Source organism: Callionymus lyra, chromosome 2 (assembly GCF_982586985.1).
Source record: "Callionymus lyra chromosome 2, fCalLyr1.hap1.1, whole genome shotgun sequence".
Taxonomy (NCBI): domain Eukaryota; kingdom Metazoa; phylum Chordata; class Actinopteri; order Syngnathiformes; family Callionymidae; genus Callionymus; species Callionymus lyra.
Genome location: NC_141819.1, coordinates 15,110,708 through 15,125,581, shown reverse-complemented (window position 1 = coordinate 15,125,581; position 14,874 = coordinate 15,110,708). Strand labels below are relative to the sequence as shown.

The 14,874-nt window shown below is 38.8% G+C and overlaps 1 protein-coding gene across 1 annotated transcript; it reads right to left on the bottom strand.

Annotated features, from left to right (window-relative positions):
- Positions 1 to 7,307: 7,307 nt before the first annotated feature.
- Positions 7,308 to 14,573, bottom strand: timm44 (translocase of inner mitochondrial membrane 44 homolog (yeast)). The gene is made up of 13 exons (XM_087782580.1): positions 14,529 to 14,573; positions 13,875 to 13,979; positions 12,775 to 12,969; positions 12,627 to 12,707; positions 12,405 to 12,554; positions 10,784 to 10,920; positions 10,536 to 10,621; positions 10,321 to 10,413; positions 10,129 to 10,253; positions 10,017 to 10,067; positions 9,863 to 9,952; positions 8,410 to 8,520; positions 7,308 to 8,341 (listed from the first exon to the last, which is right to left on the bottom strand). Exons 1-13 carry the CDS (start codon positions 14,556 to 14,558, stop codon positions 8,222 to 8,224), a joined length of 1,374 nt encoding a protein of 457 aa, XP_087638706.1. The 5' UTR covers positions 14,559 to 14,573; the 3' UTR covers positions 7,308 to 8,221.
- Positions 14,574 to 14,874: the final 301 nt, after the last annotated feature.

Sequence of the window (14,874 nt, the reverse complement as noted above, 5' to 3'; positions counted from 1 at the left end):
ATAGATAAAAAAAAAAAATCTAAACTTTCCTTTGTCTACTCAGGTCAGTCACGGTATATAACGTGCCTCTGGTGAATTTTATCCCCTCCTGCTATAAGGTCGACCTGCCGAGGCGACCCCTGATGGGAAATGCTGACAGATTCCAGTGTCACAAATATAAGATACTTATAACACTTTTTCTGTTCTGATTTCTTTCCTCCTCCTGATGAGTATTCACAAGCAGGCGTCGTCTAATGCGGGCACACTGGCCTGGACTCACAGCACCAAAACTGTATCAGGCATCATCCCACGTCTCTAATGCTGGGCTTGGAAGTTTCAGCACGTAGTGGTGGTCTGGAGGCCAGTCAAGGCTGCTGCTGCTGAACGTGAATATTCTCCACAAGTCACCGTCTGTCTTCCAATCCGCCTCTTCCTGCTCACGTCCATCGCAGGAAACATCACGCGTGTTTCTCATATTTACGCTCGCTCGTCATTTCCAAGCTTATCCGCGGCCGGATCTCGCGGGCCCTAAATGAGACGGGGACGTGTCGACCCGGGACTTTGACGATATGAGATTCTGTCGGTGTTTGCAATAACAAGAAGGACTTTATGAAAAGATGAAGAGGATAACCTGGTGAGGAAATGTAATATTCATTGGTGGCAGGATCACGAAGCGAGAGCTGACGACGGTGACACTTCTGGGCCAAAGATAAAATATTGGAGAGGCAACGAAGAAGTTGAGTCTTAATTGGAATGAAAACTATTGTCATCAGGGGCATTTCTTCGCAATGGCTGAACTATGTCACCGTGGAACAGGAGGTCACGGGTTCAAATCCTGCTAAAGTAAGTGTCTAGTTCGCAAAAAAAACAAATGATTTAAAATTTTATATAATTTCATATAATATTCACTTTCTCTTCTTGCCTTTATGCTATATATAAATAAACTTTATACAAATGTTAGTTAGTAAGTAAGTAAGTAAGTAAGTAAGTAAGTAAGTAAGTAAGTAATATTTATTTATATAGCGCTTTTCGAGACCAGGGTCACAAAGCGCTTAAACAATCAAAACAATACTCAAAAAAGTACATACTTTAAAGATCAAGATAATACTGAGAACAACACAGGAGTTCGAGAAATTCAAGGAAAAGCCTGAACAAATAGAAACGTCTTAAGATGTTTCTTAAAGGAGTCAGTAGATCCATCAAGCGCAAAGAGAGAGGAAGATCGTTCCAAAGCTTAGGAGCAACAGCCTCTTTTTATTAAGACTCTTTTTAAGATTTTAGTGATCTCAAAATTCCAACTTCACTATTTTCAGAGTAATCTGCTCCGTTTTTGAGTTATAGGCAAACATTTTTGTTCATTTTAATGTAGCGACTGAAGCTTCGTCCAAATCTTCATCCAAATACCTCCTTGGTGCTGGCCTGTAATGTCCATCTTGTATTGAAGCCTCGATATGAGGAATTCTTCTGAAAAATACTTAAACAAGTCTATATATTAGGCTTGTTTTGAGTAGATGATACTAGGTTGTCTGCCTAAATCTCGTATGTCAGACAGTGAAGCAGTTTGAAGGTATTTGGATGTTGTTAAGTGTCTTTTTGGACGAAAATGAACTGAGCTCCAGTAGCTACATTAAAATGAACAAACATTTTTGTCTATAACTCTATAAGGAACAGATTACTCTGAAAATAATCCCAATGAAATGAAGCTGAAAATTGAATTTTAGGTGAACTATCACTTACCTGTAGCTAAGCATTGATTATTATCATAACAAAATTAAACAATGTATATTTACTGCAGTTGTTTAACTTAGTCATGGTTGTTGTTGTCTTTTCTTATATAAAGCACTATGTGAATCTGGTTTTATACACATTAATATACATCATAATAATTTTTACCATCATTATTATATCATTATTACTACTATTACTTCACAACAATTCAGAATACAAAATAATATGACATTCATAACGAAAATATTTGATATTAAACTTAACCTAATTTATTATAACGTACACGTTTCCTTATTTAGTGTAATTCTGTTTTTTATTCAACTTCTTGTACACCTTGTATTATTTAAAGAACAAATACTTTGATGAAAAAGTATAAATAACTTTAATTTTTAGCTCACGCCTTCACTTCTCTCCTGACCAGAATCTTTTTGCCTGAACTCTTGGACTCAAAACATGGAAAGATAAAAACTGAATCTGGGTCAGTTTGAGCTGCACCACAAGCAAGGCTTGCCCACGCACAGATCTTGACCTCCCTATGACCTCCACTGCACTTTCAAACTTTCAAAAATACGCCACGGAAATAAACACACTTGCGCCTTGTATAAACCAATAATAATGTTTTTCTTAAATGGTTAAACCTCAGTAACTTTATGTAGAAACTCATCTCAGAAGAACTTCTCCACCTCTATTTTACTGGTGGGACAACCAGCTTGAAATCAACGAGACTAAAATTGGATCGTCTTGCTGATATAATAAAAGCCAGCGAAGCCGTGAAAAAAAAACCGTTGAGATGTTGAGGGAGGCACATGCTTAATGGAGCGTTAGGCAGGGAGTGGAGGAGAAGAAACGAGGAAGTGAAAAGGAAAAGACACATGAAAGCGTCTGCACATGCAGAGCAGCAACAGCAGTAATGACGTGAATATTTTTACTGCCATGCTGTGATCCTCAAACGTGTTTTCCTGCTCGTGTCATCCCTCCCTTTCTTCTACTTTTTTAAAAATCTTTTTTTTTTGTTGTGTTGTCAGTCATCTTGTTAGTCCGCACTTTGGATCCCAGACCGCACGGGGAAGTCAGCACTCAGACGTCAAGTGACAAATTCCGTGTGACGTTTCTGCTCCACTTCCTTGGGACTTGACCCATCTGAAGTCTGTCCACAGAAGTAAAGCGCCGTGTCAGCTTTTTTTTTTTTTACTTTCACTGGTCACTTGCTTCTGCAGACAATTGAATATGTCGCTCAATCTTTAAACTTGGGTTATGTCTTCTCAAAAATACCTTGAAAACATTTTCAAAAAAGATACATTTCAGGAATCGGATCATGTTTCTACTGGGTTGTGCAAATCTAAATGCCACCTGCTGGCTCACTGGGTGCATCACACTGGACCAGGAAAGGTCATATGATCTCTGCTCTCTTTGTAGTTGGATTGTGTTTGTTCAGGAGCTACAAAACATTCAGCTAAACGTTAAACTAATATTATTATCTATATATTTATGTATATTTCAGATTCTTATATGTGCAAATAAACTATTGTAGGTGTTGTTGCTCGATCTAATATAGTCTTATTTCAACTGTATCTCAAGTGTCTTGTGAAAACTTTGTTATAATATGACACTTTAAATACAATTTTATTGAATTTTGTAAACTACTGTTAATTTTTCAGTGTATCACACACACTTAGTATGTCTTTATTCGCCTCAACTAACCATCCCACTTCCAACACTGCTTGTAACGCAGATTTGGGAATACCTAACTTGAGTTACAATTCTGTCTTTTATTGTGAAAAAAACAACATCCTAGTAGTAACATCAGTAATTATGAACTGTATGAAATGAAAGTATTTACACATTCATTTCCACACTCCAAGTATTCTATACCACACATGGTGCACAAGTTCTTTACTTGGTTCAGAAACAGTGTTAACCCTTCTGTTATCTCAGGGTCAAGGTGACCCGAAGGCCCGAAAACAAATGTGTAATATAATACAAACTATTTAAGTTTAACAATTTGACATGAACATACAATAAGCAAACCGCCTTGATCTTTTAATTCGCAAATTTCCCACTGTACTTGACACCAACACCTCTGATGATGTCACTTCCTGTATTAACTTAGATGTTAGCTTGAAGCTAGCTTTATTTTGTCCTGCTCTCATCCGTTTACAGTTCATTCATTGCCAATAAAGAGAACTGAAAACATATACATGTTAAAAAGTGAATAAAGATAAGGCAATAAACTGTAAAAGTTGATTTTTAATTTAATATTTTTTAAGCATTTGCTATGTTTTGCAAAGGGCGTCCTCTGCTATATGCCGATGGTGTTTGGGGGGAACCTTGGCATTATTTGAACCCTTACAATTGATTGACAATCCTACTTTTAACTAGTGATGTTATTATTTTAAAAATAATAATAATAATATTAAGACATAATAATTATTATATTATTCATCATGAAGATGAAGCTTCATGAAAAGTTGTGATTAGTTTCAGAGTCTAGTTTACTTTTTATTTAATAAAAAATGTTACGGTAAGATGTATCTTCGCTGATATAAGAACAAAATGAGTTCTTCACGATCATAAGTGCAGAACTCTGACCCCTCCCTCACCTGTCCACTTTTAAAGGAACAGTGACACGCAAAACGATCATATTATCGTATTTTCCTTTGTTTTGAACAATTGTTCTAATGAAACATCATTTTTAAACTGATGGCGCCACCTACAACATGACACTGCTTCATGAAGCTTCTTCAAACCATCACTTGTGCTGTGTCTCAAATCGCATACTAGCGTACTCAAAGTTAGTATTTTTAGTGCGTAAGTGCGTCTCAATTCTTAGTTTGCGAAATTTAGTGCGCCATGCACACTAAAGTGGCGTACTAAAACTAAAACGCCGCGAGTGTGGTTTGATGAACACTAACCACCCTAAACGGCTCCATCTTAGTGACGTTTTAAACGGAAGTTACGTCACATATAAATGCATATATATTCATATACTTACAGGTGTATTTTCAGCAGCAGTAGAAGGATGAGACGTCTTCGGTGCTGATACCAGCTTAAATATCTTGTGAATATTTCGATTCTCATATTTTTTCTTTATTTCTTTTTCCAAACTTGCAAAACGTGCTGCCAGCAGGTGGCGATAGCAACCATCGTTAAATAGAAGTAGAAGAAGAAACTGTCTCAATTCCGGTTAGTGTGTAGCAGCAGAGTTTGATTTGAGACATACTATCTGTGGAGAATTTGCGTACTAGTTAGTAAGTACACTATCCTGATGCATACTAACTTCTAGTATACAAAGAGAAGTATGCGATTTGAGACACAGCATAGTTTTGCCTTGTCATGTCAATGTATGTCCAAATTTGGAGAATTTTGGGATATATTTTTTATTTTTATTTTTTTTAGCTCTTATCTAAGTCCAACTGTGTTGCAAGACAAAACGAAAGCTTGACTTCCAGAATATCCAATGACGAGAAAAATTGACATTTCTAATCAGGAGGATCCCAACATAAACATTATGACCACAGCAGCTCGTTGTGCAATCGAAGCAATTCTCGAGCAAAAATTGAATAAATTGTTGCGCTTACAAAAAAAAAATGAAAAAGATGGCGGCTCTCCTCATCCATGGCTCTGGGATGCTTCCCTGAGGTGCGTCGCTGCTTCTGAATATCTGCCCGTGAGCGCGTCGGGGTGCATCTGAGAAATGGGCCTTACTTATGGGAGCTGCAACCTCAGCAGAGCTCGGCGGCAGAGAGGATCCATCACCAGGACAGGCGTGGCTCAGTGGAGCTGCTGGTCTTCATCCAGACGCTCAGGGCTGTTTATGCAACACATTTTCTCTGCTGACTGACGACACGTCGCCTCAGATGAATATGTTGCTGCGACTCTACACCTCAGCTGAGGCTTTTTTTTTTTTTTTTACTCTCATCTTCAGCGGGGAACCTTCGTTCAACTCATAGATGACGACTTAAGAGATTAAACTTGAGATCAAGTTCAACAAGATGTCAGTAGTAAAGTGCACATGGACCAGCGATTCCGGTTTACCATTGAGGTCACAGACCAGGCACCATCCTAAGCGCTTTGTGACCCTGGTCTAGAAAAGCGCTATATAAATAAATATTACTTACTTACTTACTTACAACTAAGAATGATTCGACTTCACTCTGGAGTCCCACGACTCTTTAGCAAACCAAGTAACACTTGTTTTAAAGGCTTTTGTCATTTTCACCAAGCTATATTTCCAATAAGGAGAACAGTTTGATTGCGAACAAAAGTTTGTTTTTAAGTCTAATCAACTTCATGACCAATTGTTAAACCAGTGTTGGAAGAGCTGAAGTTTGAGACTCACCTTTAAAAAATGTGAAGCAACAAATGTGCCTTCTAACATAAAATCACTTTCAAACTTGCTTTCTAACCCCATTAACATCGTACTGTATTCATCTGGCGCCCTCTCAGTGAACTCATTACTCAAGCTGCGTGCATTCTTTTCCTTTTTTTTTTGGAGCATTGTTACTATGCCTAAGCATCGCACAGGACAGCTCTCGTTTTCTGCTTCCATAAACCATGACAACTTCACTTACTCTTTGTTTAGGAAATCCTACCGTGGAAGTGTGTGTGAAATCCTGGTGGGCTTGACTGATTTATTAATAAATTATTACCACGGATTTCAAAGGTTTACTTTACATAAATTGATATTTTTATATATATTTTGTCTTGTGTGTTGCCAGGTGGTATTAACTTCAGAAACAGCATGTCATTGGGACATTCTGCTCACCTGAGGTAGATGTGACGCACAAACCATGAAGGCTAGTCTCAAAATAACTCCTTAATTTGAGTATGTAAGTATTCATCTATGAGCACAGTTGGAAAGGAAAACATATAAATGAATCATAAGGAATCGAATATTTGTTTTATAAAATATCGTTATGGTGATATACCGCAATATATATATATATATATATATATATATATATTTTTTTTTTTGCTATGATTCTGTAGAGTAGGTACAGTACTGTTGAAAAAATATTGTTTTCAATTGACTTCATATCACTTACCATAGTTCTGTAATGGTTTACAGTTCAATAAAGTGCATTAAAAATATTTTTTTTTAATTAACAATTAACCTGCAAATATGTTAAACTTAAAGTCACTAGATGGCAGCAGTCGTTACGTCCTCCTAGCTTCATCGAGCAGTGTCATGTTGTTTAGAGGTCAGTAGGTGGCGCCATCAGTTTAAAAATGATGTTTCATTAGAACAGTTGTTCAAAACAAAGGAAAAATAATGCAGAGACGCCATCTAGTGGACTCTGAAAATAATGACACAGTTTCATGAAGCTTCATCAGACCATCACTATGTCCTCCACAGCTAAATGAACATTGAAATCCTGCGAGATTCTAGCAATGACTGAGGACAAGAGGATACAGTCGACTCCAGCAGCTTTTAAAGCTGATGTTTGGACATATTTTTTCCAACTGCCAGAGTCAAGTTAGTGACAAGTACTCGGACAATACTACAAACATATCCTTGTTCCTTCTGTATCACAATACATCGGATCGTTGAGTATCGTGATTTGCATCGTAGCGTTTGAGTAAATGAGGCAACAAAACGATCAAACTCAAAGACAGAGTTTATTCACGGATAAAAAACTGCACATGTCCACACAAGGCCACACGAGCCACCAGAGACAAGCTTCAAGCTGTAGATAGTCAGTCACACGAGCCGTGGATCCAATTGATCCGACGGTGAAGAACATTATCGGGGTCATTAAGCTCCAAGGCCGAGTGTGTTTCAGCGAGAAACGGTTGAAGACGAGCGTTTTACCATCGTAACCCCGAGAGGTTGACACATCAGGGCGTAGAAATGTGTGTGTGTGTGTGTGTGTGGGGGGGGAGGGGGGATTTGAGCAACGCTACGGCACATTACACTCGGAGATTATCACACTGAAGGTCAAGTGTCATCTGAGGATAGAGAAGGAAATTTGATCTGGGGAAACGAGATTAAATAAAGTTGACAGAAGTCACTTTCAGACTTTTTTAGACCGTGGTTGTTTTGGGTCAGCAGCACGGCTGACCTTCAGGGGTCACGATATTATGTCCAGCGAAAAAGTAGCGAATTTGGACCAATTACAAATGATGAGAAGGAAAATTTAATCAAAATTTCAAAAATACTTTTCCTTTTTTTTTATTTTAAAAAATGCCAACATGTGGCTCTTTTCACATTTGATGATAAAGTTAATTTCTACTCTTTATACAAAAGGTTCAACCTGAGGAGAACAAAGGTTCAAGCAGCTCATCGTGGCAGCAACATTGTTTACGAATTACATCGTTTTTTTTAAAATTCCGACACCGTTTGAACCCTTGGCAACACTTTCGGTGTCTGGCACCACCCGCAGTGGAGGTCTAGCGCCCCCTTGTGTGCGGAAGTTAAAAGGTGGCATTTCAATTAAATGCCAGTGTCTTTCCTCCTTTTCGTCATTCTGTCCATCCCGCCTGAATATTTCCTTCTGCTGTCAGTCACCGAATCTCAAAGAATCTGTTCGCTGCTGGACGAAGAAATGTCCAGAAGTCTCCAGGCGGCTCTGGGGTTGAGCTCCTCTTGGTCTCGACAGAGGGCCCACACGTACATGATCCTCAGAACCTTACCCTGAGGAACGAACCATGTCAAGAAGAATTTAAATGAACAATAGCAACACAAACGTGCGTATAACTTACCGGGTCTCCTTCGACAACCTCTCCTTTGGTGTTCCGGACCACCAGAACTAACTGAGCCTGGAAGGTGATGATCAGCACCGGACCCTGATCCATCATCTTCCCCATGGCCAACTGGAGAGAGCAGAGATGGACAACTGTAATTCAGCTCGTGGTGCAGTGTGACCAACCGACTCCTGCCGGTGTCCAGCTGGACACGGACCATAAAAAACAACAACAATAACAACTAGCTGTGTTGGCGTCAGTGCGGTGGAGGAACAGGTCGGCAACAAGAACGGAGGCCTGTGGTTCCACCATCTGCCCCAACATTTGGAGGCGATTTCACCCAGTTGGAAGCATTGAGAGGTGAAATCTCCAGCCCTTACTTCATCATTTCCACACGTCTTTCCAAGAGAAAGAACTTGTTGAAGGCTGCAGCAACATTTGGTTGTTTTTTGTTCAATTATTCTACTTTCTATTCATTGTAAAACAAACAGAGGACAATGAGACCAACAGAAGAACATGTTAAAGTGCTCAAACATACTCATAGTTATATCCAGGTAACTACTCCGTGTTTGTGATTGATTCTCACACTGTCTTAAAGTCAGTTTGTGAATAAACACATCTTATATTGCGAGTCAGTTGGAAATATAAAGTGCTGGAGCTGACACAATAAAATATGGAGCGACAAGTGCTGAGCGACAATTTGGAACTAGTCATAAAGTGCTTTATCTGACACAAACAAATCATACAATACATGAGTTTATTTCAAACTTAGAACATCATTTCTGAGCATCTTTTGAATGAACCCAGTAGATTCAAGTGATGCGCTTTGAGAGCTAGAATAAAAGATCTACCGTATTTTCCGGACTATAAGTCGCTCCGGAGTACAAGTCGCACCAGCCATAAAATGTATAATAAAGAAGGAAAACTGTCGCACTGGAGTATAAGTCGCATTTTTTGGGGAAATGTATTTGATAAAATCCAACACCAAGAACAGACATGTCATCTTGAAAGGCAATTTAAAATAAGAATAGAATAGAGGCAACAACAGGCTGAATAATTGTACGGTATGTTATGTTACATGACACAACTGAGAACGTGCCTGGTATGTTAACATAACCTATTAAGAGTTATTCAGAGAACTACAGCATAAATAACATGCTAAGAAGTTTACCAAACCATCCGTGTAACTCCAAATAACTAAAATCCAATTAAATCTTCATCCTCCGTGTCACTTTTAAAAAACTCCGCTAACTCCTGAGGTAGAAGATGCGGCGCTTCCTCTTCTACGTCGAAATTATCAACACAGGCCTACAAAGCCCTCTTGCGGTTTAGTGTGAAAATACAATACAATAAAATGATCTACCGGTAATAATGTGTTAATAATTTGACACATAAATCGCACCCCGGCCAAACTATGAAAAAAAACTGCGACTTATAGTCCGGAAAATCCGGTACTTGAAGAAGAACTCACGTCAATGCTGTCGATGTCCAGGATCTTGGAATGGAAGTGGAGGCTCATGGCTTTGGCTTGTTGAATGGGATGTGCCAGCTGACTGTACGTCTGCACAAACAGGACAATGTGGTCACGAAACAGACAGAAACGGACATGTTTTAAAGCTTCATACCGCTTCATAGCACCAGTCTTTCAGCACCTCCAGCTCTCCTTGGATCATCGCCTTCAAGACAAATCTCAAATCAAATCTTTATTCTCCCGCTGCGGTCGTACTTCTAACACACCTCCAGGATATTCGGGATGATATCGTTTTCACACTGTTTGAGGAAGGAGTCTTTGTCGAAGGACGGATCCACCTTCAAGATTTCTGTCAATACCTCCGACAGCTCAGTCTTGGAGAAGAGTCCACCTGAGTTAACATGAAGGAAACATCAGCTTTAACCTTCAAATGTGAGTCCTACAAACGCAACACAAACCTATGAGGTCCGTCATTTTGTCTGTGACAGCACGGGAAGCTCGTACGAGGGCGTTGTCGCTCTCGTCATATTTCATTTTCATTTCAAAGAACCCTGGGATTAGAAATGATCGAAGTTAATGAATGGAAATGCAATAAGAGTGAGTAACAACATGTATTCTATACAAGCTACACAGATAATGAGAATATTTGTCTCAAGTGTACAAACAGCCTCACGATTGACCACAGCATTGTTGTCTTTAAAATCCTTCCACTGCTGGTACCACTTGGAGTCCTTGTGCATCACCACGCCCATGGCTTCCCTGAGGATCACACATGGTACTTAGAACAGACAAACACATGGTCGACAATAACATTCAGATCAAAGCAAGAATGTCAAGAAGTTGTACAAGAATTAAAGACTAATAAAGCAATATATCCTGGTGATCGATGATTAAATATATAAGTTGTTTTTAATCACATACTCGTTGGCTTCAAAGACTTTGTCACCATCCGAGTTTCCTTTGGATGAGAACTCGGTCCTCTTCCTCAGTCTGGCCGGTGGTCGATACGGACCGGTGTGGCCTAAATCACCGATCTCCTTCTTGACGCTTTCCACCCCCTGAACACGGAAGACGAGAACATGTGTGACCATCAGTGTGTCATGTTAGACCAGAGGTGTTCGACTCAGCAACAGTGTGGCAAATAGATTACAAAAAATACATTATGAAAAAAAACAACAACCAACAAAAGCTGATACATCACATTTTATGAGTTCTAACATCCACAACTATTTAACCGTCAGTTTCATTGACAACATAATTAAATCAACCACAACATCCAAAGGTTTTCATGTTGCCGTTAATCTCACAAAAAGGAAACTAGCAGCAGCAGGTTATAAAGAAAAACACTGCATTTACAGTGACCAGAAAAGAGTTTTCTTTAATTTACAGGTGATCATAAGAGACTTGAAAGGCACCCTTGTATAAAAAGTATTATATAATTATCAATTTCTTGTTTTGTTGTGTATCCATCGTTTTGCTGACACATAGAAAACGACCATGGAATAAAAAAAAAACCAAAACAATAACTCTTGTTGAGGTGTGACACCAACAAGATGGAAGTTACAGACGAGCCATACAGTGGTCCCTCGCTATTACACGGTTCACCTATCGTGGCCTCGCTGTTTCGGCTATATTTTTGTGTATAATTTTGCATGATTGTTTTTATCTCCGAAGACTCCGAAGACTCCTGTGACAAGTTTCATATAAAACTATCCGGACGGCGAGTTACCGACGCCAATAAACGAGACAGCAAAGTTTTGGGAACTTTTTGGGAAGTTTTTTGAAAACCATCGGGTCTAAATACGCTCAAGACGTCAGAAAGGCAGAAAACAGGTTTTGATCTTTGGTTTGATTTACTAATACTGTACTCTACTTTTTTAAATCTGAGAAAGTTTGAACTTTGAGAGTGTTTAAATAAGGGGGAACTTGTGAGAAAATGTTAATGGCTGTCTGAAAAAAGTGTATAAAAGTGTGTGGTTAGGGGTTTTACTGCCTTAAAACATGTATAATAATAGTAAAAAATAAAGCTCATTACTTGGCCGATTTAGTTTATCGCGGGGTATTTTTAAGAACGTATCCCCCGCGATAAACGAGGGACCACTGTATGAACGTTATTGGATGTTTTTAAGTGTCTTTATGAACGAGATGAAGACGACGACAACTAAACACTAGTCGTTACTTTATAATGAACATACATTTTTGCATAGAACTCTGAAGATAACATATTACTCTGAAAATAATCCCAACATCGACATGAGCAGAAAATGAGAGCGGATTGAATTTTGGGTGAACTATCGCTTTAATAAAACTGAGCTAAGCAACAGAAAATAACAGGCAGAAATGTTAGAAAGTGTTTTGTCAACACCTACTGTATGTAGGTGGAATTGCATGACTAAAAAGTCAAAATTCAAACAAGAGTAAAATGTCATGAGTTTTTATTGACCAAAACTAGTCATGGCTTAAACCAAAGTGTTCACACTTTTAGGCAACTAAACGAGTTAATAACTAATGAACACAGGACTTTGATAACAATTCCACACACCTGTGATATTGCTTTGAAAGCTCCGGTCTTTCCGAGAATTTCCCCGCCTTTAGAGACGCTCTCTGCTGATGTCTTGGCCGTCTTGGCTGCCTCCTCCATTCCTTCTTTAATTTTCTTCCCGATGTCGGTTCGACTGACCTCTTCAAGCCCCTGTGGAAGCACTGGAGTGAGTCATATTCGGATGGATGTAAACGTACACATAACTTTTAAATCATCACTTACCTCCTTAACTGTCTCAGAGAGGTTCCCCAGCTTCTTTTTGAGAACTTCTGACGTCTTTACCGTTTCAGATTCAATAGTTTTCTGTACATATCAAGTCAACTGTTAATGCTCAAGACGACAGTTAGGGGTAGAAACGTTGGGCACTGACATATTTCCGCCGGGCTTGCTTCAGTGCGTCCGACTCCTCCAGCTTCTTGGCTTCATCTCGAAATTTCTTGATGTTCTCTGTCATTTCCTTGTTCTTGCCGAGCTCCTGTTTCAGGTTGTCTAGAAACTCGCCCAGGAAACCCTTCCGTCCCCCACCTCTCTCCCCTGACAAATACCTGGCCTGCAGGACTGCCGACTGATACAGAGACAAAAAGAAGGGGATAAGAAACAAATATTTAAACTGGGAGAGTAAAAAAAAAAGGCAGTTAAGTAACACAGCATAGGTCCCTCTTAAATCAAAGCCTGACACAACACATTCATATAAGTAAGTAAGTCATTTTTATTTGTATAGCGCTTTTCCAGACCAGGGTCACAAAGCGCTTAAACAATCAAAACAATATTCAATAAAGTATATACTTTAAAGGTCAAGATAAAAACAGATAACACAACAGGAGTTCCAGAAAATCAAGGAAAAGCCTGAACAAATAAAAACGTCTTGTCAGTAGATCCATCAAGTGCAAAGAGAGAGGAAGATCGTTCCAAAGCTTAGGAGCAACAGCCTGGAAGGATTTCTCTCCTCTGGTCCAGAACCGTGTGCGAGGAACCATCAGTAGATTCTGATCCACAGACCTCAGAGCCCGAGCTGGGGTGTAAGGCTGGATCAGATCAGTGATGTAAGGAGGAGTCTGACCATGAATAGATCTGAAAGTAAGAACCAGAATTCTAAAGTTGATCCTGAAAGAAACTGGAAGCCAGTGAAGAGTTTTAAGGATCGGAGAAATGTGAGTTCTTCTACTAGAGCGGGTCAGAATTCTCGCTGCAGAGTTTTGTTTCAGCTGCAGGCGAGACAGATCCTTCTTGTTAAGACATGAAAACAAACTGTTGCAGTAGTCCAGACGAGAAGACACAAACGCATGGATTATAAGCTCCAGATCATGTTGTGACAACATTTTCCTAAGTTTAGAGATTTTTCTCAGTTGAAGGAAACAAATAATAATATTAATAATAAATATAAATAATGCTATAGAAAATTACAACAAACCACTAAACTATTCAGCGTCCAGTAGAAGGCTGTATGTTTCCTGCACTTGTTGACGTTACCTGTGATGTGATGATGGGAAACCTTCGTATCCTGAAGACATTGGGTCTGTTGTGCAGGAGCAGATAGGAGTGAGAGACAGACATGGAGCCTCTTCTCAAACATAGCTAGAAACGAAGACAGAAAATGAATGCTGTTAATTCTCACTACAGTGGTGTTATGGTGACGTTGCAAAACTCGACAGTTCATTAGGTTTTAAACATTTGGCTGGATTGTTTCAAGTAAGAAATGTTTTGTATAATGTCCAGGTCTCATGTTATACGTGAATAATTGTAGTCAAGAACGATTTCAAAGTGTCATGAAGGGAAAAAATAGAGCACTTATGTAATAATATGTATCAACTTTGAACGTGATTTCTTTATTATTTAAAGGACGAATGAAAAAAACAAACGAAAAAACATTTCAATGCATATCTTAAACTCGCTTTAACAATACTTGGTATACAAATAAAACAAGTTTGGTCAAGTTTCGTGCAAACACCGGTGCAATGTGACTGAGGCTAGCATCACAAAGCTAAAGCTAAGCAAGCTTCACGACAGGAAGACGCGTTCAGTTGGAAATAGTTTATTAATTATAACAGACAGTTTCTCGTCTTTGTTTAGATTCGAGACGTGTAAAGAAACACTTTTTTTTTGCTAACGGATCCTCACTCTCACCTGGTAACACCGACACAAGGGGGACGCCATCTTGAATGTAGTGCTGCGACCTTTTTCCGGTAGTGACCTTCCGCGTGATGGAGGAGGAGCTCTAGTTAATAAATAATCCAATATAATAAAAAAAACATTATCCATAAACACAGTAGTACTGCAAAATGTATTAAGCATATAATCATTAACTTATTTGTCCTTTTTAAATAAAATGAAACAAAATAAAGTATATTTTCCAACTAATCTGAAAGCCAGCTAATGTAGAATGGTGCATATATATATAAAACATTTAAACTTATTTACAACTGAAACATTACTGTACTGTAGCAACAGTCGGATAATAAGTTCTCATCTA

Bases quoted from the DNA above. Each gene is read 5' to 3' on its own strand.
- timm44 (XM_087782580.1), bottom strand. From the start codon at position 14,558: ATGGCGTCCCCCTTGTGTCGGTGTTACCAG. The intron at 13,980-14,528 runs GTGAGAGTGAGG...CTTCGTTTCTAG, and splicing joins CCTTGTGTCGGTGTTACCAG to CTATGTTTGAGAAGAGGCTC. The intron at 10,068-10,128 runs GTGTGTTAGAAG...TTTGTCTTGAAG, and splicing joins TCATCCCGAATATCCTGGAG to GCGATGATCCAAGGAGAGCT.